At 47.7% G+C, this 27,973-nt stretch overlaps 1 protein-coding gene across 4 annotated transcripts; it reads left to right on the top strand.

The window, feature by feature from the left end:
* Positions 1-24: 24 nt before the first annotated feature.
* UBE2V1 (ubiquitin conjugating enzyme E2 V1) lies at positions 25-27,973 on the top strand. Of its 4 annotated transcripts, none has more exons than XM_059892778.1 (4): positions 25-630; positions 17,625-17,773; positions 24,977-25,102; positions 26,456-27,973. In XM_059892778.1, exons 2-4 carry the CDS (start codon positions 17,729-17,731, stop codon positions 26,600-26,602), a joined length of 318 nt encoding a protein of 105 aa, XP_059748761.1. In that variant the 5' UTR covers positions 25-630; positions 17,625-17,728; the 3' UTR covers positions 26,603-27,973.

Here is a 27,973-nt window from a genome sequence, read left to right as displayed (position 1 = left end):
GGGGTGAAGAAGGGGCCGGCCTTTGAGCGACAGCGACGCAAGATGGCAGCCACCACGGGCTCGGGTGAGCGGGGGCGCCGGGCCCAGCCGGCCTAGGGGGCATGGGCTTGGGCCGGGGGCCGGAGACCCGCACAGGCCCCTGCTGCAGGGCCAAGGGCCTCTGCAGGGCCGCTGTCCGCTGGGCCCCGCGGCGGCGACGCGGGCGGCCTGAGCGGGGAGGAGGAGCAGGCGGTGGCCGGAAGCACGGGCGGGGGCCTGAGGGGCCTGTGGGCGGCGCGGGGAGGCCGAGGCTCCCCCGGGCGGCGTGAGGGCCCTGCGGAGAGGAAGGGCCCGGCCCTGAGGCGCTGCAGAACGGCAGGAGCGGGCGAGGGGCGAGCCCAGGGCCACTCCGGAGGAGTCGGGGCTGGCGGCTCTTTGGACGAGATCGAGGGGTCCCCTAGAGGACAAGGAGGCGCCCCCAAAGAGATGGAAGGCCTTTATTGGATGCTGGGTGTCTGAGCGGGGGGAGGAGCCTTGGGGATGTCCGTTTGGCCTTGACTTCAGAGAAGCCCCTGAGGAAGAATGAGGGAAGGAAACAGGATCCTGATGGGTGACTGATAGGATGCCCCGTTGGTTAAGGGCATGATCCGTGTAAGTTTAGGGGATTGGGTTAGCTGAGAAAATTTTTACGCCTATTAGAAAGGAGTCGTCTTGGGATGGCAGCTTTTGCGGTGGGGGACCTGGGATTAAGGGCATCTCCACAGGATACGTGAGAAGGGGAGAGGGATTTCTCAGATTCCAGAGGGATTTGGTTGGAGCAGCTGAAAGTGCAATGGCCCCATCATTACCAGGCCCCTATTTGAAAAGATAGATGTTAGGTTTTAGGAGGCGAGCTCTGAGTAGGGCGGTCGGTGGAAGCTTGAGATCCTGGGTGAAGAACAGATGAGTTGGGAGCCCTGGAGGTGTGTGTTAGGGGAAGGGTCAACTGAGGGAAGCCCCATGCAGTGAGTGAGACTGGAAATCAGGTTTCAGAGGTGTTCTTCTCAGAGGAGAAACATCTCTTTTATTTGGGTAGGGGAGGCATACCTTAGGAGTGTCTCATATGGAGACTGTCTCTTCCACTCTTTCAGGTATTGGTAACATATGGGAGTTCAGGTCAGAAGTTCCCCAGTGGCTGGATGGTCATGGGGAGAGGAATAAATGAGGTGGGAGCTAGAGAAGAAAGTCTAGATGCAAGAGGGATTGAGGGGGCTGCACTCTGGGCCAGGGGGAGTTCTTCCAGACTCTGGTAGGTAAATGGAAGCAGCATTTATTTTGCATTCCCTGCTCTGTACTCCCCTAAGGTGCTCCAGAGGATCAGGTCCTGAAGGAATCTGTTTCAGAGTGAACATTCACAGTTAGGGATCAGGGGATGGACTCAAGTGGCCTTCTGGAGGAGACAGGGTGATGATTGTTTGGGGAAGGTCCCCCAGAGGGGCCAGTGAGGCAACACAGTCAGATTCTGGAAGTGCAGGATTTGGGAGTGACAGAGTGTCTCCCTTTTGGCGAGCGGGGTGTCCCCTGAGGTGTCTGGCAGTGAAAAATGAGGTGACCATGGGCGACCTCTGATGGAGGAAATGAACAGGACCACCGAGCTGGGTGCTGAAGTTCTCCAGCTGTATAAGGCTGCAGCAGCACTGTTAGGAGAGGTTGGTGACCTAAAGTGAGCGGGGTGAGGGAGTCTGTCTTTCCCGCATGTGACTCCTCTAGTATCCTGAGGGGATTCTTTGTCTGGTTGCTAGAGTGGGCATGGAAGGAGTTGGACGTCGGGGGTCTGACCGAAGTCACCTACCACAAGCTGTCTTTTACACTGAAAGCCATAGGGTCTTCCTGAAGGATAGAGGAAACCGTACCTCCCTTTCTTGGATTTGGATTCAGCTGGAACAGTGCTGAGTCAATTCATTTACCAAGAGACTGCCACAGACATTCTCAGAAGAGAGGGGCTGAGTTAGGCCAGACTGCCGTGAGGCTTCTCTCAGTGGAGTAATACCCGGCCAGGTTGCTGTGGACCGGGGAGGCCGTTCACACGGCTGTGCCCGTAGCCCCTGTCCTTACGGTGGTATTGCCGCTCAGCTCCTTGGCAGTGACTGGAGATTGGCTATCTATAATCAGATTCAACAGCTACTTAATTCCAACTTCTTGAGATCCTGCCAGTTGAAGAGTGCTTCATAAATGCTGTAGTCATCAGATGAAACATGGTCAGCTGCTGCCTGGTGGCATACAAGAGCACTTGGCATGGTTTAGGTAACAGGGAGCAGGTTTTGAGATGCCCTGGAACTGGGCTTCCCAGAACTCCTTTGTGTGTTCAACAGATACTTGTTAAGAATTTACTGTGCCCCTTTATGGAGAGTGAACAAGGTGGACATAGCCCCTGTCCTCGAAGAGCTTCTAGTCTAGTCAAGGAGAAGCCCATGAAAGGAATGCATAGTAAGATTTCAGATAGCAGTAAACGCTATGAAGGAAGTTGTGTGATATGGTGCTGTCTGGAGAGGTGGTCAGGGAAGGCTTCTCCAGGAGCAGGTATTTGAACTGAAGCAGATGATGGAAGGAGCTGGCGGTGTGTGTCACAGGCTGGGGCTGGGGGACAGCGAGTGGAAAGGCCTTGTAAGAGGAATCCGCTTGGCAGATTGAAAGAACCGAAGACCTCAGTGTGCAAGGGAGGCTTGTTAAAGAGATGGGTTAGAGAGAGAGGGCTCTGGATTTTATTCAGTGTGAAAGGATGCCACTGAACAAGCACCTGGTCTGAAGTAGGCATTCAGTAAATATTTGGTGAGCGCATGAATGAGGGTCTTAAAAAGAGCGGAATGACAAGATCTGACCTCTACTCCCAGGCAGTGAGAGGAGTGTCGAGTGCTAAAGTGGGAAGCAGAAAGATCGTACTGCTACGACTTGGGGCAGACTGCTGGGTTGAACTAAAATAAGTGTACAGGGCCCTCTGCTTTCTAACCCTGAGAAGTCTTTCAGGTGTGGTGAGCGGCCCCGAGGCCTTCCTTAGGCAGCTTTAGAATAAGCTTCTTGATGAATCTGGGTCTCTGGGTCCCAGGAAACAGCTGTGACGCCTTTGAGTTCCTGTCAGGGCTGAACTTAGTTTTCTGTGGTCACTGCTTTCAGCAGTTGATGACAACACCTTTCTACCTCTTTTACTTCTGCAGCGTGTGATTTCTGCGTAGATCTTAGAGAGTGGAACTGTGAAAAACCCACCAGAATCCTCAGGATGCTCGTGTTAGAACAGGTTATTTACTCCTGCCTTGACCAAGATTGCAGGGCCTCAGAGAGTAACCCTTGGCAGCCAGGTCTTTCCTCTAACCCAGCATCCCTCAGGCTACCCTGACAGTTAGCCAAAAACGTAGTGCCAGAGGAGTAAGCCCGTTACACTTTAAACCCGCATGTGTTGGAGCGGCTCATACAGCCCTCTTACGAACATGTCACCACATGGGCGGTGGAGGTTACGGTCTTCCGTTCCGTTCAAGAGTGTTCCCCAGCAAGCTGGAGCTGGCAGATGAGAACCTGTAGTCTCTTAGCTGGTCTCCTTCCCGTGTGTCTCACTGTGTGAGCATCTTCTTCTGCTGGTTGTAGGTAGGTGCCTTTTCTACGACAGGGATTCTGCTTTCAAGACAACGTCACGTGGTGCTCAGCTGAAGACATACCAGTCTGCCCCAGTGATGGAAGGAAATGCTGTGTTGGGCCAGAACAACCTGTGGTTCCTCTTAGGGACTGCCAGGGTGTGATGGTCACGATTTTCCCCTTCACAGAACTTTAAAACCACCCTCTTCCCCCCACTAGATTCTCTTTCCCTCGCCCTCGCTCAAGGCTCGAATTCTAAAAGTCCCCAGGGAAGCACAGAGCAGCGCATTGGGTGACGGAGAGACGTTAAAACCATTACTTTTACATTGCGTATAGTGCTTTAGAGGTTTCCTCACGCTGTACTTACCTGCTATATCATCTCATTTAACTCTCCACGACTCGTGTGCTCTCCAGGGGAGGTGTTGGCCCCGTGGCATTCCCGAGGGACATTGGTGGCTGGCCAAGGCGTGGTGACACTCAAGATTAGAGCCGGGGGTTTTGACTCCAGTTCCTTTCCCAGCTTACTCCAGCACCTTCGGAAGGAAATGGAAAGGTGTGGATTTGGCCGTGTGCTCTTCCTTGGTCTTGGCGTGTTTAGTCTTGGTGAGAATGGGCTTTAGTAAGAAATCAGTGCGACCTGTAGCAGGAGCTCTTCGCAGCATCCCTGACCACCTCTTATCCCGTCCTGGGCTGTGTGGTGTCTGATGAGAGCGAGGGCCACTGCTTGCCCTTGCTTACACTGCACACGCAGTAACTCGCGCTCTCTGGGCTCCGGGCTCCGTGATGTCGTGTACAGAATCTGTCAGTACTGGTCTTCAGGTACATGCAGGCCTTTCAGACTTCTTTTTAAATGGCACTTCTAGGGCTATCTATGTGCTAGATGCTATATTAAATACATCATCTTGTTTCTGACAGTAACCCTTTGAAGCAGGTATCTGTTGTGAAGATGAGAAAACTGAGGCCCAGAGAGAAGAAATGACTTGCCTGAAGCCCAGAGCCAGGGCGGGGGATCCGGGGTGCAGAACTGGGACAGCTCTGCTCCACGGCATGCACTTTGGCCACGGCAGCATTTTTCCAGCTCCCGTTGCCTGTTCTCCAGCTGGGCATCTCAAGTTCCTTCAGCCGTTGGCAGGTCTGTCGACATTCCTGCCTTGGCAGATTGGTCCCTTCACGGGTGGATAATAATAACACCAAGTAGGGTTCTTTCTTCATTGTCACTTTGACCCTGTGCAAATCCATAGGTGTAATCCCAGAATAGATGCCAAATCCTCCTGCTCTCTCTTGGCATTATTGCCACCAAGACAGTGGTTCCTACCAGAACCACCTTTCTTTCGCCTAGAAGACAGCAAAGACCTCCTGCTTACAGTCATGCCTTTTTCCAATCCATTCGCTATAGAGGAAGTAGAATGACTTCTCACAGATGAGAAAACAGAAACTGCCACTCCCAGCAGAAAGCCCTTCGTGCTGCGCTTAGAATAAAATCCGTCTCTCTTCCATGGCCCTCAAGGCCCGCCGTGGTCTTGGGCTTGCCTGCCGTGACCTCTTGTGATACAGCACCTCTGCTCCTGCCCTTCCGCTTTGGGCAGCTTGGCCTGCACGTGACTGACTGCCTGCTTCTCCGCCTTCAGGTCTCAGCTCTCCAGAAAGGCCGTCCTTCCCACCCTTTTCAGCCTGGTCTTCTCACTCATCACAGCTCTGTTCTGTTCTCTTCTAAAGTGCTGAACCTTGTCTGAAGGTTTCTCAGGGTGTTCTGTTTGTTTGGGAGTGTTTTTTCTAAGCATATTTTCTGGGCCTCTCCAGTAGGACAGGGTTCTGCCTTGCTTTTTGCTATGTCCCTAGCACTCGTATGGTCCCTGGCAAATAGCAGACACTGAGTGTCACAGTGAACTAATCCGGGAGGACAGAGCGAAAATGCCTGTTCAACCTTTCAAAAAGGAAAGCTCTTGCCCTGATTAGTTGGTATTTACAGAGGGACTTTAGAATAGCATTAACTCTGTCCTCTCCTTCCCTAATGTCCTGAGACACTTACCACACCTTATTCTTTGTCTCCACCCCTTTCAGAGAAAATACAATCTTTGGCCTTCGTCACCCTCGCAGCAGAGAAACGTGGGGCCTTGCATTTTGTCACCAGCTGTTGTTGCATCGTCTGGACATAAGGATGATAAAAGGGGGGATGTTTCTTCCCCTAGATGCTGCTAAGTCGCTTCAGTCGTGTCCGACTCTGTGCGACCCCAGAGACGGCAGCCCACCAGGCTCCCCGATCCCTGGGATTCTCCAGGCAAGAACACTGGAGTGGGTTGCCATTTCCTTCTCCAGTGCGTGAAAGTGAAAGTGAAATTGCTCAGTCGTATCCGACTCCTAGCGACCCCATGGACTGCAGCCTACCAAAGCTCCTCTGTCCATGGGATTTACCAGGCAAGAGTACTGGAGTGGGGTGCCATCGCCTTCTCCGATTCTCAAACTGGAACACATTAGAATCACCTGGAGGGCTTGTTAGGTTGCTGGGCTCTACCCTCAGTTTTTGATTGGATAATTCTGTGCTGTAGTTTAGTGTTCTTGTGTCTGGCCTGAGAATTCACACTTCTGGTGGGTTCGCAGGTGATGTGAAGGCCGCAGGTCTGGGGACCATACGTGGAGAATCATTGCTGTAGAGAAGAAGAGAAGAAATATCCCTCTCTGGACAGGCCCTGAGTAGGCACCCAGATTGACTTGCTGGTTGCTCAGAAATAAAAGTTCCCTGCCCCCTCACTTTATGTCAGGAGTGTTTAATCCAGGTGCTTCACCTTCCAGGCATCGTTATTTTCCCAGATGGTGGCACCACCAAACTCTTGGCTCAGGTCACTGTCTTCCCTGGATGGGCACCCAAGTCAGGTTCAGCTAGTAGCTTTCTTTGCAGAGAGACCTGTGAGGCGCTGCCATTTTAAATCAAGACCCAAGCCAGGCCAGGGTTTTCCAGGGTTGACCTGCTGAGATACCTGCCACTTTGTAGCAGTGATTTTCCCAAAAAGACGTTTTAAAGGGCTTCAAAATTCTTTTTGTACCACAAATATTTTAATATGTTCTGTGTTCCACATTACTGCATTAAATGTTTTACTAGGACATGATGTAAAACCCTGTCAATTATTCATGCTTTAACCTGGTTGTCATCTTTTCTTAGTGATATCCTGCAGCTGCTGACTTTTCAGTTTATATTTAGCCAAGAGAATAACTGGCTGACTTTTAATACTGACACAGATCCAGGAAAAATCCTTCTGGAAAGAAGAATTCTGAAGTAACAGTAACAAATGCTTTCTTTTTATAAATCTTGGGTTGCTGTGTTTTTTTAGCACCTTGATAAAGTTATCTTAACATTTTCATAGTTAACCTTTGAATAGTTACAGTTTATTAAGATTAACAAGAGTCCATTTTTACATACTCTTGTAAAGGTATTGTCTCTTGAAGCTGTTTCTTCAGCTGCCTTTTAGGTGAAATTTTAGGAAATTTTAGAAATTTTAGGAATCTTAAAATTTAGGTTAATTCAGTGGATTGAGTGCCAGAGGAAGAAAATATGTTAGAGTGTTACTGAGTTTTTCTAACCTGTTAATACTTCTGGGTTTTGACATATATGGATTTAATTTTTAATATATTCACTGAGGTCTTTTGTTTAAAGTAACGTATCATGATTTTGAAACTACTCTCTCCCGTTGGGATGGGATGAAGTCCCCCTGCGACTGATACACTCACAGGGTCTGTAGGATCTCTGACAAGTATTTGGATTTTTATCCCTGGAGTAGCCCCTGAGGTTCTAGAAGAAGGGTGTGGTCAGGCCATTCAGAGCTAAATGCTCTTGCTTTGTAGAGAATATTGGTGTATTAACTTTGTAAGCAGTTTCTAAATGGTTTGAAATATCAGTAACATGCTTTCATATATATTTAATGAAGCAAAGTTCAATTTGTAATGAAGAATCCTTGACTTGTGTGGTCTGGGGGGAGAAACAGTTTTCCCTCTTTAAAAAAAAAGGGGTTCTCTAAAAGTCTTGATCACACTTCATTAAAAAATAAAACTACTTACTGAATTTTAATTACCTCAAAATAAAGAACCTTTGGTGTTTCACTTATATAGTATCAGTATTGAGTATTTTGGCCACAGCAGACCATATTAGAGGCTGTGATAGGAGAGGAAGAGGCGCTGGCTTTTCTTGAGTCAGGAAGCATTAATTGAGCACCATTGCATGCCAGGGAGCATACCAGATCCTAGGGACGCGGGGTGGAATGAGTCACAGCTCTTAGCTTGAGAAGCTGTGAGAGTGAGTCAGACAATAAAAAAGAAAGAAAATGAAATTTAAAGAAAAAGAAAAGGTACAGCGCAGTCATTGTGTGAAGGACCACTGGGTGGGGGACGGGAGGCTCTAAGAGACTGCCCAGCTCCTCGTTGAAGATTGGTGTTTTTTCTTCATATCCTCACATTCAAAATTTAACATATAACCTTCGTGGGTGATTTAAAATCCGTATTAGTCCCTTGGATGATCTTTATAATATTAGACTTCTTTTAATAGTGCTGTGAATGTTTCCCTGCCATGTTTCCAGAAATAAACCAGAGTTAGAATTTTGTGACACTGAGCATTGTTCATTCTCAAACAACATCCGTAGCTAACACCCAGCCACCCATTGATTCATTCCGCAGGCATTGGAGTACACGCTTTGGCAGAGCACTCTGACGTATTGGAAATTCAGTAGGGAACAAAATAGAAGTTTTACTCTCAGGGAATTTATGTTCTGATGGGAGACAGACAATAAACAGCTAATGAAGTGGAAACAAATACTGTACGTTTAAATGTCAAGTGGTAATGGTGCTGTGAAGAAAAATAAAGCGTGATAAGGGAATGGGAAGTTAGACTTCGGATGAAGAAGAAGGAGCCCGCCACCATGCCCAGCTCTGGGACAGAGAATTCTGGGGTGAGTGAGCATCAAGTGCAAAAGCAACATCAGATGGCCTGTTCAGAAAGCTTAGGGAGGCCGGTGTGGATGGAGGAGGAGGGTCAGCAGCGAGCGAAGGGAGGCAGGAAATGATGTTGGGGAAGTCGGCGGGGCTCTGTGGGTGAGCCCAGGAGTTTGGGGCTAGTAGGAAGGGGCAGCCGGGGGAGGGTGGTGAGAGGGGGGCCGTGGCATCTAAGTTACCCTTAAAGGGCTCGCTGTGGAGAATGGTCAGTAGACAGAAAGCAGTCGGGGCTGAGGCGGCTCGCGCTGCAGTGCTTGTGGTCCGGACGGTGAAGATGGTTGTGTTGGGGATATATTGGGAAATGGGTTAAATATGGGGTATAAGGGAAAGATTTCTTACTGTAACTCCAGGGTTTCTAGTCTGGGAAATCTGTACCATACACTGAAATCGAGGGGTGGGTAGTTTTTGTTTTTTGAGGAGTGCAAGGGAGTTTTTTTGGAATTAAGTTGGAGAGGCCTGTTAGGCATCTAAATGGAGATGGCTAGCAGGCAGTTAATTAGAAATATAAATTCAGTTCAGTCGCTCAGTCCTGTCCAACTTTTTATGACCCCATCAACTGCAGCACGCCAGGCCTCCCTGTCCATCACCAACTCTTGGAGAGCACCCAAACCCATGTCCATTGAGTCGATGATGCCATCCAACCATCTCATCCTCTGTCGTCCCCTCAATCTTTCCCAGCATCAGGGTCTTTTCCAATGAGTCAGCTCTTTGCATCAGGTGGCCAAAGTATTGGAGTTTCAGCTCCAACATCAGTCCTTCCAATGAATACCCAGGACTGATCTCCTTTAGAATGGACTGGTTGCATCTCCTTGCAGTCCAGGGGACTCTCAAGAGTCTTCTCCAACACCACAGTTCAAAAGCATCAGTTCTTCAGCGCTGAGTTTTCTTCACAGTCCAACTCTCACATCCATACATAACCACTGGAAAAACCATAGCCTTGAGTAGACGGACCTTTGTTGGCAAAGTAATGTCTCTGCCTTTTGATGTGCTGTCTAGGTTGGTCATAACTTTCCTTCCAAAGAAGGAATCTTAATTTCATGGCTGCAGTCACCATCTGCAGTGATTTTGGAGCCCAGAAAAATAAAGTCAGCCACTGTTTCCACTGTTTCCCCATCTATCTGCCATGAAGTGATGGGACCTGATGCCATGATCTTAGTTTTCTGAATGTTGAGCTTTAAGCCAACTTTTTCACTCTCCTCTTTCACTTTCATCAAGAGGCTCTTTAGTTCTTCTCTTTCTGCCATAAGGGTGGTGTCATCTACATATCTGAGGTTATTGATATTTCTCCCGGCAGTCTTGATTCCAGCTTGTGCTTCTTCCAGCCCAGCGTTTCTCATGATGTACTCTGCATATAAGTTAAAGAAGCAGGGTGACAATATAGAGCCTTGACGTACTCCTTTTCCTATTTGGAACCAGTCTGTTGTTCCATGTCCAGTTCTAACTGTTGCTTCCTGACCTGCATACAGGTTTCTCAAGAGGTGGGTCAGGAGGTCTGGTATGCCCATCTCTTGTAGGATTTTCCACAGTTTATTGTGATCCACACAGTCAAAGGCTTTGGCATAGTCAAGAAAGCAGAAATAGATGTTTTTCTGGAGCTCTGTTCCTTTTTCCATGATCCAGCGGATGTTGGCAATTTGATCTCTGGTTCCCCTGCCTTTTCTGAAACCAGCTTGGACATCTGGAAGTTCATGGTTCATATATTGCTGAAGCCTGGCTTCGAGAATTTTGAGCATTACTTTACTAGCATGTGAGATGAGTGCAGTTGTGTGGTAGTTTGAGCATTCTTTGGCATTGCCTTTCTTTGGGATCGGAATGAACACTGACCTTTTCCAGTCCTGTGGCCACTGCTGAGTTTTCCAAATTTGCTGGCATATTGAGTGCAGCACTTTGACAGCATCATCTTTCAGGATTTGGAATAGCTCAACTGGAATTCCATCACCTCCACCAGCTTTGTTCGTAGTGATGCTTCCTAAGGCCCACTCGACCTCACAGTCCAGGATGTCTGGCTCTAGGTGAGTGATCACACCATCATGATTATCTGGGTCGTGAAGCTCTTTTTTGTAATTCTTCTGTGTATTCTCGCCCCCTCTTCTTGGAGAGTCATTAGCGCCCTTGGTTTGGGTAAGATCACTTGGGGAGTCAAGTAGACAGAAAAGGCTGCGGCCAGTGAGCTGTGCGCTGAGGCCTGGCAGCCAGCGGTGGGAGGCCAGGGCGAGCGGCTCCTCAGTGCACGAGGCTGCGGCCAGTGAGCTGTGCGCTGAGCCTGGCAGCCAGCGGTGGGAGGCCAGGGCGAGTGGCGCCTCAGTGCATGAGGCTGCGGAGAGAGCCCAAGGCTTCGGGAGGAGTCACAGGAGCAGCTGGGGGCAGAGCCCCCACGCCACGGGCACTCCGGATCGGGAGGTGGGGCCTGAGCGTCCATCACTGCTGGGAGCAGTTTGGGTGAGTGACTCACTAGAGAACCTTGAGTGGAGTAGGTGCAGGTCAGGTGAAAAATTGCAGACAAGGAGTCAAGACAGCTCTCTTGAGGTTTATTTGCTAAAAAAGAGCAAAGAAATGAGCCAGTAGCTAGAAGGGGATATGGGATCACGTGAGGGTTTTTTATACTATGATGGTGTGCCTATGAAGGTGATTCAGTCTCTGTGCCTGGTATAACACCAGGTGCTTCATAGGCTTTAGCTCGTTGATTCTTCCTCACCTCCCGTAGAAGCCGGAGTATCAGGACCCCTGATGTGCTGAGGCTCAAGGTAACTTGCACGGTCCCTCAGCTAGATTGCTAGAAAGTGGCCGAGTGTAGACTGGAGCCTAGGGCCATGCTCTCTGCTGAGAGATTGTAGAGTTTTCTCTAAAGTTACGTTCTGATTCTTGCTTGTGGGAGGTAACTTCGCCATTACTCTGACCAGCCTTTTCAAAATAGAGTGGTCAACCAGATATCCTTACATTTGTGATTCTACTTCCATGGCTTCCATGATGGCTCAGATGGTAAAGAATCTGCCCCCATTGCAGGAGACCCAGGTTCGATCCCTGGGTCGGGAACATCCCCTGGAGTAGGAAATGGCAACCTACTCCAGTATGCTTGCCTGGAGAATTCCACGGACAGAGGAGCTTGGCAGGCCACAGTCCATGGATTCGCATAGAGTTGGACAAGACTGAGTGACTAACACTTTCATTTTTTTCACTTTCCATGGCATCGAAAGATAATTTATGTGAGTACACACATATAAGGGGCTTCCCCAATGGCTCAGAGGAAAAGAACCTGCCTTCATTGCAGGAGATGCAGGAGACACGGGCTCAATCCCTGGGTCGGGGAGACATGTAGGGAAGCATGGGTTGACTTTGTGTTTATCTTTTACAAAATAGACTGTACATACCTTTTTATTCTTTGCTCATTTTTTTTTAATTGTCAACAAATATTCATCTAAAGGCTACCATGTAAAGGCCAATTGTTTTAATATCTCCTTATAAAAATGAGAACCACCACCACAGTCATACAGATTAATCTGTACTACCTTAAATCTTTTAACGTCCCACCCGCCTCAGCCTGTAAGTTGCTCAATAGCCTGTTCTGTTGCCAGGGTATTTGCTCCAAGCAGATGCTTCTGCCTTTATATCCTGAGATGTTCAGAGTAACACGTCCCTAACCTGGCCTCTAATCCTTCAGCACATCCTGAACATTACCTGGGAGATTGGCCTTATCTCTTGCCCTGCTCAGAGCCTTTTGCAGCTCCCCACTAATTACCTTCAGGATAAAGTCCAGTCCCTCTTAGAAACGCAGCCCCACCTCTTTAGGGTTCATCATATTCCGAGGGGTCTATGACCTTCTCAAAGGTTAAAAAAACATTGTCTTATGATTCTATTTCTCTTATATGTTTTAATAGTTTTGTTTTATTGGACTTCGTGTGTGTGTCTTGTTTCCATAGTGAGACTTCGTACTCTGATTGGGAGGCTCCTGTTTTTTATTTCTTTCATAGCCCTTGTAAGGTCTATCATAGTGTAGAATGAGTGGTAATTATTGTACTGAAAAGTGTGTGTACATATATATTACTGACAAGTTTATGGGTAGGGGAATGTTGAGAAACAGTTAAAAAGCCTCACCAACTTGCAAAATTGCGGTCCTAAAATGTGTGGATTTTGCTTGTGAACGTGGAGTGAGCTCAGTTTTAGACACATGGAACATGGAACCCTAGACGGTTCTTTACTAGATCAGTTCAGTTTAGTCGCACAGTCGTGTCCAACTCTCTGCGACCCCATGGACTGCAGCATGCCAGGCCTCCCTGTCGATCACCAACTCCCAGAGTTTACTCAGACTCATGTCCATTGAGTCAGTGATGCCATCCAACCACCTCATCTTCTGTCATCCCCTTTTCCTCCTGCCTCTTAGAGTTCAGTGTATCAGCTAACCAGGTACTCATCAGCCACTTCTCTTTAAATATCAGAAAAAGCTAAATGAATCGCTGCATACTTGTATGTTTTTTCAGTTCCTGATTTCTGCTGGCTGTTCTTCCCCAGGCTTTTAATCAGTTTTTGAGTGAAAATAAGTTTATGGCTTAGGGAAAATTAACTAAAAAATAAAAAGTAACAGCCCTCTTAAAAAGCTGTCCACTTTGTGGACTTAAATTCTTCAAGATTTAGCTAAATAAAGGTTAACTGAGTGCATAACTGCCTGATGCCAGATTGCAGCCTTTATCAGTCTTTACTTACTCTTACCCTTAGAGGGTTTAAAATACCCTCTGAGCTAAACCTCGGGTGTTAAGGTTCAAAGGGGTTTTTGAGAACAATTAGGTGACCTCAGATGTTGCAGAATGGTGGCACATAAGCAGAATCTGAACCACAGACACTTGGCCAGAGCAAAGGAGTGACTGTCCCCTTTAGACAGGACATGTATTCTCCAGTTCACGTCAGTTCTTAACACTTCCTGTTGTTTTGAGCCAGACATTTTAAAGAAATTTGCAAAGCCATGCCACTCTTCTGAGCAATTTATTTTCGCTCTTTGGAAAATATAGGTGTCTGTTATTTATCTAAACTCACAGTGGTTTGTTGTGGTTAGTTATTAAGTCAGTTAAATATTTTTACAATTTCTCAGCTTTAATTGTCTAATTTGATAAATAACAATAGCTATAACCCACATAAACAAAGACTCTTTGAAATCTTCAGTAATTTCTAAGAGTATAAAAGGGTCTTGAGACCAAAAAAGCTGAGAACTGCTATTCAGATAGACTAAATGCTTACTGTAATTAATCAGTATATATTACAGTTATTCTGATATTTATATGTATATTCCAGCTCCTGCTTGGACTATTTCTAGACTGCCTAGTAGATACTGGCCAATCCAAAGTTTGTCATTTATTAAGCTGTTTTAATGCCTGTTTCATAATTGACTCAAACTGAATCACCCTATAAAGTCAGTATGGAAGTAACAAAAGCTGACTGTCCTCTGTGGTGCTCAGTTACTGTTCCAAATGCTAGCCTAAAACAAATTTAACTTCCTCGTTTTTTTGTTGTTGTTCAGTTGTGTATGTGGGCTTTGCGTGCTTTAAGTAATTGAATGTCAAATTCACTACCTGCTTTGAAACTAATAGCAACGAGCTTGTGATATTTGGATGAAGATTTCCTAATCGGGGGACCTCCCTGGCGGTCCAGCAGTTGAGACTCTGCTTCCCCCACAGGGGGCTCGGGTTCAGTCCCTGGTTGGGAGCTAGGATCCCACATGCAAAGAGGTGTAGCCAAAAAAGTTTTTTTACAAAAAGGATTTCCTAATTAGACCTGGTTGTTAGATGAAGAGGGAACATTTACAGCCATAAGGATATTCTTTGCTAAAGTTTACAGGCGGAACAGTTACACCTGAAGTAATTAATCCAACCTGACTTTAAAGATCTGACACCAAAAAAATAGCACAATTTTTTTGGAATTTCCTCGCGCTCCAGGGGTTAAGACTTAGTGCTTTCTGGGACCTTCCTTGGCTTCAGTCTCTAAGGTCCTGCAAACTGGCGCAGCTCCCCCCACCCCCACCCCCCAAAAAAAAGCCCATTTTTTTTTATCTTGCCAAAGAGAGTAAGTTGAAATAGAGGTCACATGTATAACTTCATTCAGTGATGAAGGTCTTAGCCATGGCAGCTACTGGACTTTGCTGTTGATCATTTGAACAGGGTTTGGTAACACTAAAAAACACAGACCACTTAGAGAGTTAGTCTCTTAGGGAATACCATTAGGTGAGATTCCCCCTCTCAGGAAATCCTCAGTCCTTACTTCAACCAGGTGCCAGGTAACGAAAGGCTTGGAGAACGTGAGGGAGCATGACCCGTGTGACTCACCTGGGGGAGGCGTGCGAGGCAAAGTGGATCGCAAGTGTGCTTTGGTTGACATGGTTCCTAAGTGTTTTCTTGATCAAATACCACAATCGTGGTTTTGGTTTTTTTTTTTTAAATCATAGAATATAGAAAGGGGGTTGGAGTCACCCATAATTCTTGCACCGAGAGATAATCACTGTCACCATCTGGTCTCCTTTCCAAATTTCTTAAGATGTCACTTAGCGTCTATATTAGTTTGCGAGGGCTGCCAGAACAGAGTGCCATAGACTGGGTTGCTAAAACAATGGAAATTCAAAATTCTGGAGGCTGGAAGTCCAGGATCAAGGTGTCAGCGGGTTTGATTTCTTTGACTTGCAGGTGGTTGCTTTCTCACTGGGTCCTCCTGTGGTCTTTACTCTGTACAGGTGTGCATGCCTGTTGGGCACCTGGGTTTCCTCTTCTAATAAGGACACCAGGCAGACTGAACTAGGGCCCACCCTCGTGGCCTCATTTCAGCTTAATCACCTTCTTGAAGGCTGTTTGCAGACATGGGCACATTCTGAGATGCCAGGAGTTAGGGCTCTGTGTATGAATTTGAAGGGACACAATTCAGCCCTTCACCCCGTCTGGGAACAGGTACCTCAGATATTTACCAGTCTTCCTATCAGTACAACTCTGTGCTGTAGGGATATTCATTTGTATTAGTGCGGGGTTATAAATTAACCAGGAGCAATAGCAGTGGTGAGGCACAGTGATTTTTCTCCCTGAGCCGAAGTAGTTAGGATTGTTAATGATTTAACTCTTTCTAAACAAAAGGCATTGTATTGTCTGCCTTCTTGCTTATAATATCAAAAACCTCCTTCAGTTTTGTGTTTGCTGGAGGAGACTTAATTATTCAGTGTAGCTGAATAATCCAGTTGGCTAGTCTTTGGGTGAAAAATGCTAGTGTTTTCCAAATGGACCATTCAGGAATGCTTTCAGGATTTTTCTGTTAAGTTTCAAGTACCATCTGTGCTGTTTAATATTTTTCTTCAGTCAGATGACTCTCTAGCTTATATTTATTTTTAAAAGGAACATTTTATCATTGTCATAAATGAAAAATTAGTATAATATTACCTGCCCTAAATAGGTTATTCTCAAAAATAAATACATGACTAGAGAGTGAACTATCCATTCATGTACCATCTTCAAAAAGCTTGGGGGCCATAGACGCTTCTTTGTCACACTTCGTAGGCAGCCTGCCAGCACGTCTCACCACTCAGACCTCTGAAATAGCGAGACTTCTCACCACCGTCGCAGCTGTCACCTGCGAATCACTGCCACAGCCTCCTGTCTCTGCCCTGGCTCCCCTCACTGCGCTCTTCATACAGCAGCCAGAGGGACCGCATCACTCCTGCTCACAACTCCAGTGTTTTCTTTCACAGTTGGAGCCCCTGATTTCCTACTAATCTTCCATCTCACTGACTTGGTTTCAGCTAAATTGGTATCTTTGCTGTTCTTTGGCACTCTGGGCAAGGTTGTGCTTCAGGACCTTTGCCCCTGCCTGGAAGACTCTCCCTTCAGCCACCAATAAATCATGCTCCCTATTTAAAATTGTAACTTCCCCCATCAGTACTCTCTGCTCCAGAGCACCGCCATCTGTCATATTAATAATTTACATGTATTTCCATCTAGGATGTAAGCTCCATGAGGGCAGGCATTTTTGTGTTGTTCACAGCTTATTGCCTGGTGCCTGGAAAAGTATCTGATGTCCTCAGATATTTATTCCAGTCAAATTAATAGTAGCGGGTTCTGCACTTTGGAAAATACTAAAATATAATGGAAACACCTCCCACAGCTTTGAGTCCCTCCAAGTGGGTCTTTCTTCACAGTCATCTGCGAAGTGCTGCTTGGCTCTGAAGAGTCTGGCCTTGGGGGCTCAGTAAAGAAAGCTGGTAACTTGCCTGGATCCCGAGTTTTTCCTGGAGGAAATAGTCTGAGTGCCAGGGGAGGTGGGGGACAGGTGGACAGGCCTGGTTGGGAGAGCAGCATCCCCAGCTGGCCCTGGTACCTGGACTCTGTTCTGGAAGACACCCAGAAGCAGTGCGCGCCTCAGCCTGAACTCGGGCACAGCGGCATGAACCTGGAGAGGTGTTTGTGTGCCTGCTTCCCTGAGCTGCTTGCCAGGCTTGGGGAATTTTAGAAACAGGTAAAGCAGAGAACCGGCTACCCTCCTTTAGCTTTTTCACGAGAAACTGTGACTTAAATATTTGAAAATTTTCATCCGTGCTGCCTTCACTTGACTCTTGAGTTGATGAAGGGGACACTTGTTACATGCTCGGAGTAGGGCAGCTGTTCCTTCTAAGGTAGTTTTAAGAGTCATTCCAGCAAAGGAGCACACCCTTAGAGATGTAGAACAAGAATAAAACAAAAGAAATACCCTCTGTTCTTCCAAGGCACTTTTATCAACACTTTATTTATGGTTTTCATGTCAAACTCAGGGGCGCAAATTAGCATTTCTACTTGTAAAGCCTTTGTGACGTCTGTCAGCGCTCCAGGGACGGGGGCGGGGTACTCTAGGTTCTGTCACCCAGCCGTGGTTTAGTCGCCAGCGCCCCTCCTTCTGGTGTGCTCGTCGATACAGGTAGCTTCGCGAGCAGCGAGCTTGAGGCGCGGCAACTTACAGCAGTGTTTTGCATGTAAGCATCTTTATTGTCAGGTAGAGGTAATGAGCGACTAGCTCTAGGCTTACAAGTTCCCCTGGAGTTGCTAGTATCTTGAATCTCTTTCCATTTATTTTAGGAGTAAAAGTCCCTCGCAATTTCCGACTGTTGGAAGAACTCGAAGAAGGCCAGAAAGGAGTAGGAGATGGCACAGTTAGCTGGGGTCTAGAAGATGACGAAGACATGACACTTACAAGATGGACAGGGATGATAATTGGGCCTCCAAGAGTAAGCGTCGAGCTACGGCTATAAATGTCAATGTCTTACATTCACTGTGCCTCCTTTAAAACTGTTACCTTATCACGGGAAAAGCTCACCAATGGTGTAGTTTCTGAAATGTGGCTATTCTTTTTTGACCAGTTTCAGTTTATATATTTGAACCTCCTCTGATGCTGTTTAATCCCTCTAAATGGTAAGCAAAAATCTGTTCAGACTCTTAGTGTGAATTTACGTGATGATGTAGGCAGTGAGGCTTGAGGTAATTGTACTGTTAGATGTAGTTTAGAACAAACTCTTGGGCTTATCAAATAACAAGGCTCCAGATACAGCCGGCATTCCTGAAGGCAGGGTCTAGACTGTGGAGAGCCTCCTGGGTTGTGGTTTTTATTCATCGTTTCCCAGTCCTGTCACGTATCTGTGTCCTGGTTCGTTGGGCCACTCAGCAAAGGGTCATTGCCTGCGTGGTCTGCTCTGGTCTGTTCAGGCACTGTTGAGCCCAGAGACCTTTGCAAAGAAGACAGAGACAATGGGGATGAGGAATGTGACCTCTCTTAAGCTGTGTAATTAGCAAGAGTTCCCAGTCTTCGTAATGCCAGCTAACCTTTTTTTATGGCATGAAGTCAACTCCCCAGAAACATCATTTAATTCTCACAAGAGCCCGTTGTTAGGATGCTCTTGTTGTGTAGTTGCGTTCCATTTTACAGAAGCCAACTTGGAGAAGTCTGCACAGAGTCACTTAGCTGAGAATTCCCAAACCAGGTCTCACTCCAGAGCTTGTATTCCTAACTACTAGCCTATATTGTCTCCTTCCTATTTATGTTTTGAGTTTTCAGCTGTTCCCATTATAAAATTATCTAGTGTTAAGTAATAATTTGATGTGGAAGTGAAGAGATAGACTCCAGTAATGTGACACTCGTTTCAGACAAGCTGTAGGAGATTTTGAACATAGCAGGCCCTTTCCTGGAGAAGGCAATGGCAGCCCACTCCAGTACTCTTGCCTGGAGAATCCCATGGATGCAGGAGCCTGGTGGGCTGCTGTCTACGGGGTCGCACAGAGTCGGACATGACTGAGCGACTTAGCAGCAGCAGCAGCCCTCTCCTGTGTCTGCTTGTGCTTGAGGGTGGTCAGTCGTTCTGCTCACCTCGTGCAAGGCTCTGCACTAGTTCTGGGAGGTAGAAAGACACGGGGGCTCTGGCCCTGGCTGAGAAAGGAAGCGTGTGGGGCTCGCTCAGTGTCAGGACCAGCTGTTGTTCATCTTGGATTGTCATAGGTGCTCAGGGAAAATGACTGGCTTTGCCATGTACTTTTCTGAGTCATTTTTGTGACCCTGTAGCTTTGTTTGTGGGGGGGTGGGGGTGGTTAAAAAATGTGCAATCTGTATTTACTCATTTCTTGATCTTTTTTTTTTAAATCTGTGAAAATCAGGATTTTCTGAATCTCATTAAGTACTAGGGAAAACCTGATGCAGAAGGCTTTTGTCTTCACACAGATCATTTCTTGCTGTCTCTGAAAGCCCTTAGTATAGTGATGGTTTCCTTCACTGCGTTTCATCTCTTCTTAAGAATGCTTTAGGTTTTTTGAAGATGAAAACTATTCTTCCCTCCTCTTTACTCTCCAGAACACCTGGAAATGACTCAGAATGAGGTAGTTGTTCAATAGATTTGTTAATCAACAGACCGATTTTCAGACTTGAGCGTAGTGAGGATGAACCAGCGTACAACAGTGACTACCCTAAATTACACCACAACTGGGTGTGGTGAGTGAGCACACTCAGCGGTGCCGCGGAGCCACTCAAACACATGAACAAATGAACGCTCCGTTCTGTAAAAATAGCCTATTCCACCTAAGACACTTTAGAGTACCCTGAATTTCAACTGGCCTCTTTGCAGAGGAAGCTGTTAGTGAGTAGCTGCAGTATGCAAGGTACTTCCCATATATCCTCTCCATCGTTTCTTTGTTTTTAATTGAGACATAATTCACAATGGAGAACACACTTACCGTAGAATTACTTTTAAAGTGTTCAGTTCAGTGGGTTTTTTTAATCATATATTCAGCACTGTGCAACTGTCATTAACTTGAGGGCATGTTCATTACCCAAGAGAGAAACTCCATGCCCTTCAGCAGGCGCTCCCATTCTGCCCTCTGCCCTCGCGTTCCTCGCCCTTGACAGTCACTGATTTTCTGTCTCTCTGAGTTTGCCAATTCTGACATTTCATGTAATTGGGATCAATATGTGGCCTTTTGTGACTGGCTTTTACTTATCATGGTGTTCTCAAGGTTCATCCATGTTATAGCACTTACCAGTAGCTTTTTCCTTTTTATGGCTGAATAATATTCTTTTTTAATGGATATACCATGTTTTGTTTATCCATTAATTGATGGACATTTGAATTTTTTTCACCTTTTCCTATTACGAATAATACTGCTATGAATATTTGTGTATAGGCTCTTATGGGGACAGATGTTTTCACTTCTCGTACGTATATACGTAGGAGTGGGATTGTTAGATCACATGATAACTTTGTTTACATTTTAAGCAACTGCCAAACTGTTTTCCAAAGCAGCTGCACGTCTCACATCCTGCCAGCAGCGCATGCGGGGTGCGTTTCTCTGCATCTTTACCAATTCTTATTATCGTGTCTTTTTACTCGTACACTTTCTGTTCCTTAAGGTTAAAAGCAAAGACATAAAGGAACTACCTGCTTCTAGGCGCTTCCTGTGACCAATCTATTTTGTGGTTAATGTACAAGGTGTATGCTGTGCAACTGGAGTGTCAGCCTCACGATTAAAGCGTCTGAATAGAACACTGAGGAACTCCTCTCCCTGTTACATTTTTGTTGTGTTACTCAACAGAATCCTCCACCAGTATTTAGAAAGCATGTACCGAATGATGCAGCAGTCCTACTGGGAATTTACTCCTCTTTTCTTGAATGTATTGCCCCAAATCCTGTATGTACAAAATTATCTCATGCCTTATTTTCAGTACTGGCAAAATACTGGAAACCGCCTGAGTGTCTCTCAGTAGACCGTAGTATGTACTGTGTAGCTTTTCAAAGGAATGAGACAGATTTGTGTGTGCTGAAATGGAGTGATCTCCATGATACTTAAGTGGGAAAAAGGTACAAAGCACACAGAACGTGCTGTCACTTGGGGTCGGGCTGGGAGAGGGAGGCGGAGGAGGTGGACACGCTTGTGCTTCCGTGTGCTGAGAATACTTTGGAAAACAGAGAAGAAGCCCATGTCGGTGGTTGTGTTCTTCAAAAGGAATCACTCGCTAGGGCCGGGGCGGGAAGGGAGACTTATTCCCAATACCTTTTTGTACTCTTTGAGTGAGCTTTAATCATGTGAGTGTGTTAGCTATTTGAAAATAGATATGTATATATATTTTTTCTTTTTGTAAAGCAAATCTTCCAAACCTAAAAGCAAAGCTTCCTGTCCAAGTGCCCCTTGAAAAATTCGGCAAACGTATCTGTCCACGGCATTGCATGTAGAGGATTTCTGCTCTGCCCGTGGGGTGTAATGGTAGCCGGGTTACAGAGCGGAGTCTCTCGGCCTTGGCACTGCTGACGCGTTGGGCGGGTGGTTCTTCGTTTTGGAGCTGTCCTGCCACTAGCGGGTGTTAGCAGCGTCCCCGGGGTTGGGACAGCCATAAACATCCTCAGGGGCAGCCTGCTTCCCACCACTTCGGGAGTGGGACAGGGACGGGGGTCGCCCTGGTTGAGCAGCACCGTTACACCTCTGGAGTTCTCCGTGATGGTGTTTTTATGGGTGGGTTAGAGCCTAGCTGTGTGTTCACTCACATACTTATCTAAAAGTAGACTGCGCATAATTAGGAACAAACAGAATTACAGGAGTGTGTGAAGTAAAAGAGCAGTGATCCATTCCCCGTTTCATTATACTCTCCACAGAATAAAAACTGATCATGTGGTGTGTGGTGTGTTTCTACTGGCATTTACTGTGGGTACACAAACCTAAATACATAACCATTTTAATAAAAATGAGACCTTGCTGTGCTTAATGTTTTGCAGCTTTTTTTTTTTTTTTTTTACCTTAACAGACTGTGGACATCTTTCCATATCAGTATATATTGACCTGTCTCCTCCTGAAAGCTTTCAGCTACCTGTCTGATACGTGAATATATTCTCATAGAGTTTTTCAAACAATACAGATTAAGCAGTTCACTTTGTACCATTTAATTCTTTGTGTCAGTCAGGAAAAGAGAAACCATACTAAATATTTCAACAGAGATAATTTAATATAGAAATTGATCAAATAGGTGTTGGGCTGAAACAAAGCCTACTAGGGGAACACACAGAGAAGACAATGGCACCCCACTCCAGTGCTCTAGCCTGGAAAGTCCCATGGACGGAGGGGCCTGGTGGGCTGCAGTCCATGGGGTTGCTAGGGGTCAGACACAACTGAGCGACTTCACTTTCACTTTTCACTTTCATGCATTGGAGAAGGAAATGGCAACCCACTCCAGTGTTCTTGCCTGGAGAATCCTGGGGACAGGGGAGCCTGGTGGGCTGCTGTCTCTGGGGTCGCACAGAGTCAGACACGACTGAAGTAACTTAGCAGCAGCAGCAGGGGAACACAGATAACACTAAAAAATAACCACGGCCTGGGTCTGGAAGGCTGAGTCAGGGGACGCTAGGACCACTGAAACCTATCACTTGGAGGACAGGCACCCTCTGTTGGTCCCTGTGGGGCCCACAGAGCTGGTTGGACGAGCCCCGAAAGGCCAGAGGCTTAGCCCAGAGACAGCTCTCACTGCCAAGACGGGGGCCTTGGGCCAGAGTGACCCTGATGGGAACAGAAAGCAAAGGGGAAGGAAAGAGGGCCTCCTTTTGCCTTTTTATTTTTTATTGCAATTGTGCAGTCAACACAGCAAGTTAAGTCTTCAGCTGTACAATATTCAGGTAGTAATGTGATTGAATTCAAGAAATGAATAATTAATGCTGCCGTCAGAGGATCTGTTCCCTGACTGACGGGAACAGAGTTCTTGTGCAGAGGAAGTCTGTCTTGCCTGGTCCGGAGTGGGCTGGGCAGTTGCTGGGTAGTGAGCGCTAAACCCACCTTCCCTGCTCTGCTCTGGATCCTGGCACTGGCATCTCTGAACTCCATGCTTCCTCTGTCAGCTGGCTTCCTGTCAGGCGCCAGGGGAGGACACAGCGGAGAGCCTGAAGGGCAGGGAGGAAGCCTTGTTCCTTCCTGCTTGCCTCTGCTCTGTCTGTGCCACTCTGGTGATTGCCCTTCATCCTGGCATCAGCCGTGGGTCCCGGCCTCCAGGTTTTGGGGGTTCCTCCAGCCTTTGGGGGCACCCCCAGCATCAGCCTCACAGCAGCCCCTCCTCAGAGACCTGGGTTCAACTCTGGAGCCCTCTTCCTCCGAGCCTCTAGATCGGATCAGCTACAGCTTTCTTCCCTTGTCCCCCAGCCTTCAGGGGTAAAAAAGGCAATAACCCTGAACTAACACAAAGGTAGTATCTGCTCCCTGCAGTCCTCACCTCTGTGTGTGTTCAGGTTCCTCTTTTAAAACTTTTCAGTCCAGTGGTACCTGTTTAACCGATTTCCTGTATTAAATTCTTTGTTAAAATACCTAGTGTGGTGTCTTTTTTCCCAAGCTTTTCCCTAATTTTCAAATCCCCACCTTCATGCCCAGATTCACTGTGAGCAATAGTTTGACATGTCTCCTCCCACTCCTCCTCCTGTACATTACTGCCTGTTGGTGGCGTCCGTCATGGAGATCCTCTCAGGCTGTACCCTGCCTCCCGTTTAGAGGCCCCAGCCTTTATTCTGACAGCGTATGCCCACCTTGTACGCTGAGCGCACCTGTCATGTAACTGCAGCATTTGAACAGTTACAGATGCCTGATGCCGGGGATAAGAAGTGAGGGAAAGGGAGTCAACGGCTGGCTGCCCTCTTGCTGTAACTGCAGGATGGTGCTCCTGCTTACCAGGGAAGAAGGCAGGTAGGGGGAAATCCTGAGTTGAGCTTTTGTTACAGGTTGGGGTCGCTGTGAAGTGGATGTGAAAATCTTATATGGGAATATTATGCCTTCTGAATCTTAAAATATATGTTCCAGTTTTTAAGCTAGGGACGGGCCACTATTTTAGACAGAATGTTTTCAAGCCTTTAAATCACCTTTCTTACTGTGCTCCCCGCAAAGGCCGCTAGATGTCACTGTTCACACAGGAGCCGTTTCTTGTGCAGCACGGGGTGCAGTGGGCACGGGGCGCGGGTGAGGGCCCCAGAGGAGGCCGGTCTCCCCCACGGGGGCCGGTCCGACCGGGAGGTGTCAGCCACGCTTTGGTGTGGTCTTCAGACACGCAGGTGATGATGACGCAGCTGCACATGAGAAAATCGTGAGCAGCCTTCTGTTTCACACGGTGCTTGAACTGGGTCTCAGAGGCTGGGGTGCTTCGGGTGGGGGTCAGCGCTCTAGGCAGAAAGAACCGCCTGGAGAAGGGGGCGCGCTCCGCCGCTCAGCGGGCGGAAGTGTCAGGGAGCCGTTCCCTGCCGTGAGGTGGGACTCGTCGGTGTTTCTCAGCGGAGGCTCGGTTGGCGCTCGGAGAAGGACCGTTTCTCCTGGGCAGGTCTGGCGTCCTCGGCCCCCCGCCACCTCCTCGATGCCGGGCATCTTGGGTGGTCCTAAAGGCAGCAGGGACGGAGTGCCCGTGGCTGAGATCCCTTCCCAGAGCGCGACCCCGGTGCTGAGGAGTGGGAGGCGACCCTTGTGTCTGTGCCCACCCGACCTTGTGCCTGAGTTCAAAGTTCTCTAGAGTTGCCTGTTGTTTACTCTGTACGTGGCGGTGTTTAGTGCCTCGGCTGATGGTCCCTTCGTGAGTAGACATCGGTGTGACTTCCCAGAATGAAGGATGCCTCTTACACTTCGTTTCCCAGGGTGTAGACACATGAACGTAAAAGCAAGTCCATCTGATTGCGCCTAATGATACCAGCTTAAGACTTCAGTGACCCTAGCTTAAATTTCCTGGCTTCTTTATATTCCCCCAAAGCCAAGATTCATGGGCGCTAGTGCAGGGACCGATCACGACTAACTTACCAAACCGCGAGCAGACTCTATGGTGGCAGTAGACACACCAGCTCTCCAGCAGGAATAAATGGGGAATAAATGGGGTTTCAGAAGTTGTGCATTTTTTAAATTCTTTGTAATTGCCTGACATGGCTATACCTTCTTTTTTTTTTTTCCAGACAATTTATGAAAACCGAATATACAGCCTTAAAATAGAATGTGGACCTAAATACCCAGAAGCACCCCCCTTTGTAAGATTTGTAACAAAAATTAATATGAATGGAGTTAATAGTTCTAATGGAGTGGTAAGTTGTTTCTGCTGCCCCTCCTTGTCCCCTGGGGTTCCCCAAAATTCTTTGTGCTCGAACGTCAGGGGCACTCGGGGCCTGATTCCGTTTGTTCCTTGATTCTTGGATGACGACGTGCTGCAGGACGCACACGTGCTGTTTGGAGTGAGGGCCTGTTTCCCAGTTGTGTTTAAGCACAACTTGTGCGGCGTTTGCTCTGGGCTGTTACCACTCAGCCTGTGCCGGTCACTTTGAAACGAGCGCGCCTTCAGCCTCCCTGCTACACCCCCAAGAGGTAGAGGCGGAGAGGGGAAAGACCGCCCCCAACACCATGCTTCTCTCCGTGGGACTTAATTGTGCACCACAGGCATATAATACTTTTTCCTGGTAATGGCCTTGCTTTCTTATTTTTGCCACTGTTTTCACTGCCATGAATGGAGACCAGTCTTGTTTGCCGTAAGCAGGCACTGATGGGGACACACCAGTAAATGCTGTAAAAGCGGAGCAGGGGCGGCAGATTGCCCCCTGCCGCGCGCTGAAGGCTCTCGAGCCTCTAAGGCCGCTGTCCTGGCCAGGGGAGAGCAGGAGCCTTAGAGGGTGCTTTCGTGCTAGCATCACAGGAGCTTCTAAGCCCTCTGTTTTGAGGTATTCAGAAGACTGGAATGGAAGCTGAGAAGAGCTGAGCCTGTTGCTCTGGTCAGTGTTACCTCTGAGGCCCACCTGATGTCCTGAACCCAGGAGAAGTTCCCATTTGGAGGCGTTTCTCCAGGGAGCGCTGCACTGACTTGAGGGGGCATGGCTTGGGCAGGCCCTGGTCTGCAGAGCCCTTGCCTTGCTCTCCCTACTGCCCTGAGCTGTGGCCGCCACGTGGGCACAGAGTAGGGGAGGACAGGCCCTGAGCATCACCCGCCACTTGGGCACAGAGTAGGGAGGACAGGCCCTGAGCATTGCCCGCCACCTGGGCATGGAGTGAGGAGGACAGGCCCTGAGTGGTGGCCGCCACCTAGGCACAGAGTGGGGAGGACAGGCCCTGAGCAGTGGCTGCGGCTGGCCCAGCAGGCGAGGCCGTTGTTTCACAGCCAGTTGAGTCTCACCAGGTGTCGGTGCCTCATCTGTAAGAGCGGCTTTTACTTATCCGTAATTTCCTCCTTCCAGACCGTGAGGGTTTGGGACCCAACAAGGGAAAAGCAGACTAACGGGAGGGAGGGAATCCTGTGGGCATTCCGCATGTCAGATCCTGCTGGGTGATCAGCGTGTTCCACCTAAAAAATGCTTCTTACTCACTTTTCTGCTGTAGCTTAGCTCCAGCACACAGCATTCCTTTTGTTTGAGAGCCTGACAGTAATTTGTTTTATCTTTGCCTTTCTGTAGGTGGACCCAAGAGCCATATCAGTGCTAGCAAAATGGCAGAATTCATATAGCATCAAAGTTGTCCTGCAAGAGCTTCGGCGCCTAATGATGTCTAAAGAAAATATGAAACTCCCTCAGCCGCCTGAAGGACAGTGTTACAGCAATTAATCAAAAAGAAAAACCACAGGCCCTCCCCTGCCCCCATTCGATTTAAAGTCTTCATTTTCCACAGTAGTAAATTTTCTAGATTCGTCTTGTAGACCTCAAAGTACTGGAAAGAAAGCTCCCATTCAAAGGCAGTTTATCTTAAGATACTGTAAATGATACTAATTTTTTTGTCCATTTGAAATATACAGGTTGTGCGGTAACAAATCACCCTGTCAAGCGTAACCACTGTCCACATAGTTGAACTTCTGGGATCAAGAAAGTTATATTTAAATTGATTCCCATCCTAACCGGTGGGGCACATCTAACTCAACTGTGAAAAGACACATCACACAATCACCTTGCTGCTGATTCCATGGCCTGGGGTCTCTGCCTTCTCCCCCCTCCCCTCACCCTCCCTGCAACAGCCCTCCAGCTCGGGGTGGCTTAGTAGAGTACACATGAAGGTTTCAGGTCACAGCCTGGGGGACACTGCTGGCGTGTGGGCTGCTCTGTCCGCATCCCTGGTCTCTCTCTCTAAGTCTTAAGTGATGCCCCCCTTCCAAGCCATCAGTCCTGCTCCCCCCACCCTCCACTGCTGCCCTTGGCCGAGGCATAGATTGTAACCCCTCTGCTTCCCTCTGAAATTGGCCTTTGGTGAGGAATTCAGGGCTTTCCCCATATCTTCTCCCCCCACCTTAATTGAGGGGTGCTGCTTTTTCCTTCCTCCTCCTCAAGTCCCTTTGCACCACCACCACCCAACACTTTCCATGACGCTTCCTTGCTTTGGCCAGAAGCCATCAGGTAAGGTTGGAAAGTCTCTGACCTCCCCTCATTTAGCCTTGGAACCACAGTTTACTCTCCACCAGCCTGGGAAATGAATATTGGGTTCTCAGCCTTGCCACCCTCTGCTGCCATCATCAGCTGATGCGTTTCTTTAGCTCAGGTTTTGATAAGGTGAAAAGAACAGTCACCAGGGTTACTCAGACCTGCCAGCTCGCGACCTCGGTGGTTAAACTTGGAGAAAGGCCACAGAAGACACTTGTAAGCACACACGACCCCTCTGAATGAATTGTTTTCTTTTCCTGTAAAGGCTTTGGCTTTTTAAAATTGAAGTTTTAAACAGGGCTCTCATTGGGTCATCCTTTCAGTCCATTCGGGTCTAGTTTGGAAGCTGACAACTGGAACAAAAAGAACCTTGAATTCGGTGCATACTTTGGTTTTGGTGCTGCTGCTTCTCCCAGTCCTCAGCAGGGATTACGAAAGACCTCGGTGTGCACGGCAGATCCCCGAAATTCCTGGCAAATCGCTGCGTTTTTCCACTTTTCTGTTCAGGACCACTAAATGCTGAGATGTGGATGCATACCGAAATAAAATCAATTCATTGTGTTCCAA

Source organism: Bos taurus, chromosome 13, assembly GCF_002263795.3.
Source record: "Bos taurus isolate L1 Dominette 01449 registration number 42190680 breed Hereford chromosome 13, ARS-UCD2.0, whole genome shotgun sequence".
In the NCBI taxonomy this organism is placed as follows: Eukaryota; Metazoa; Chordata; class Mammalia; order Artiodactyla; family Bovidae; genus Bos; species Bos taurus.
The sequence above is the reverse complement of the archived record's forward strand: the minus strand, read 5'-3'. Positions and strand labels throughout refer to the sequence as shown.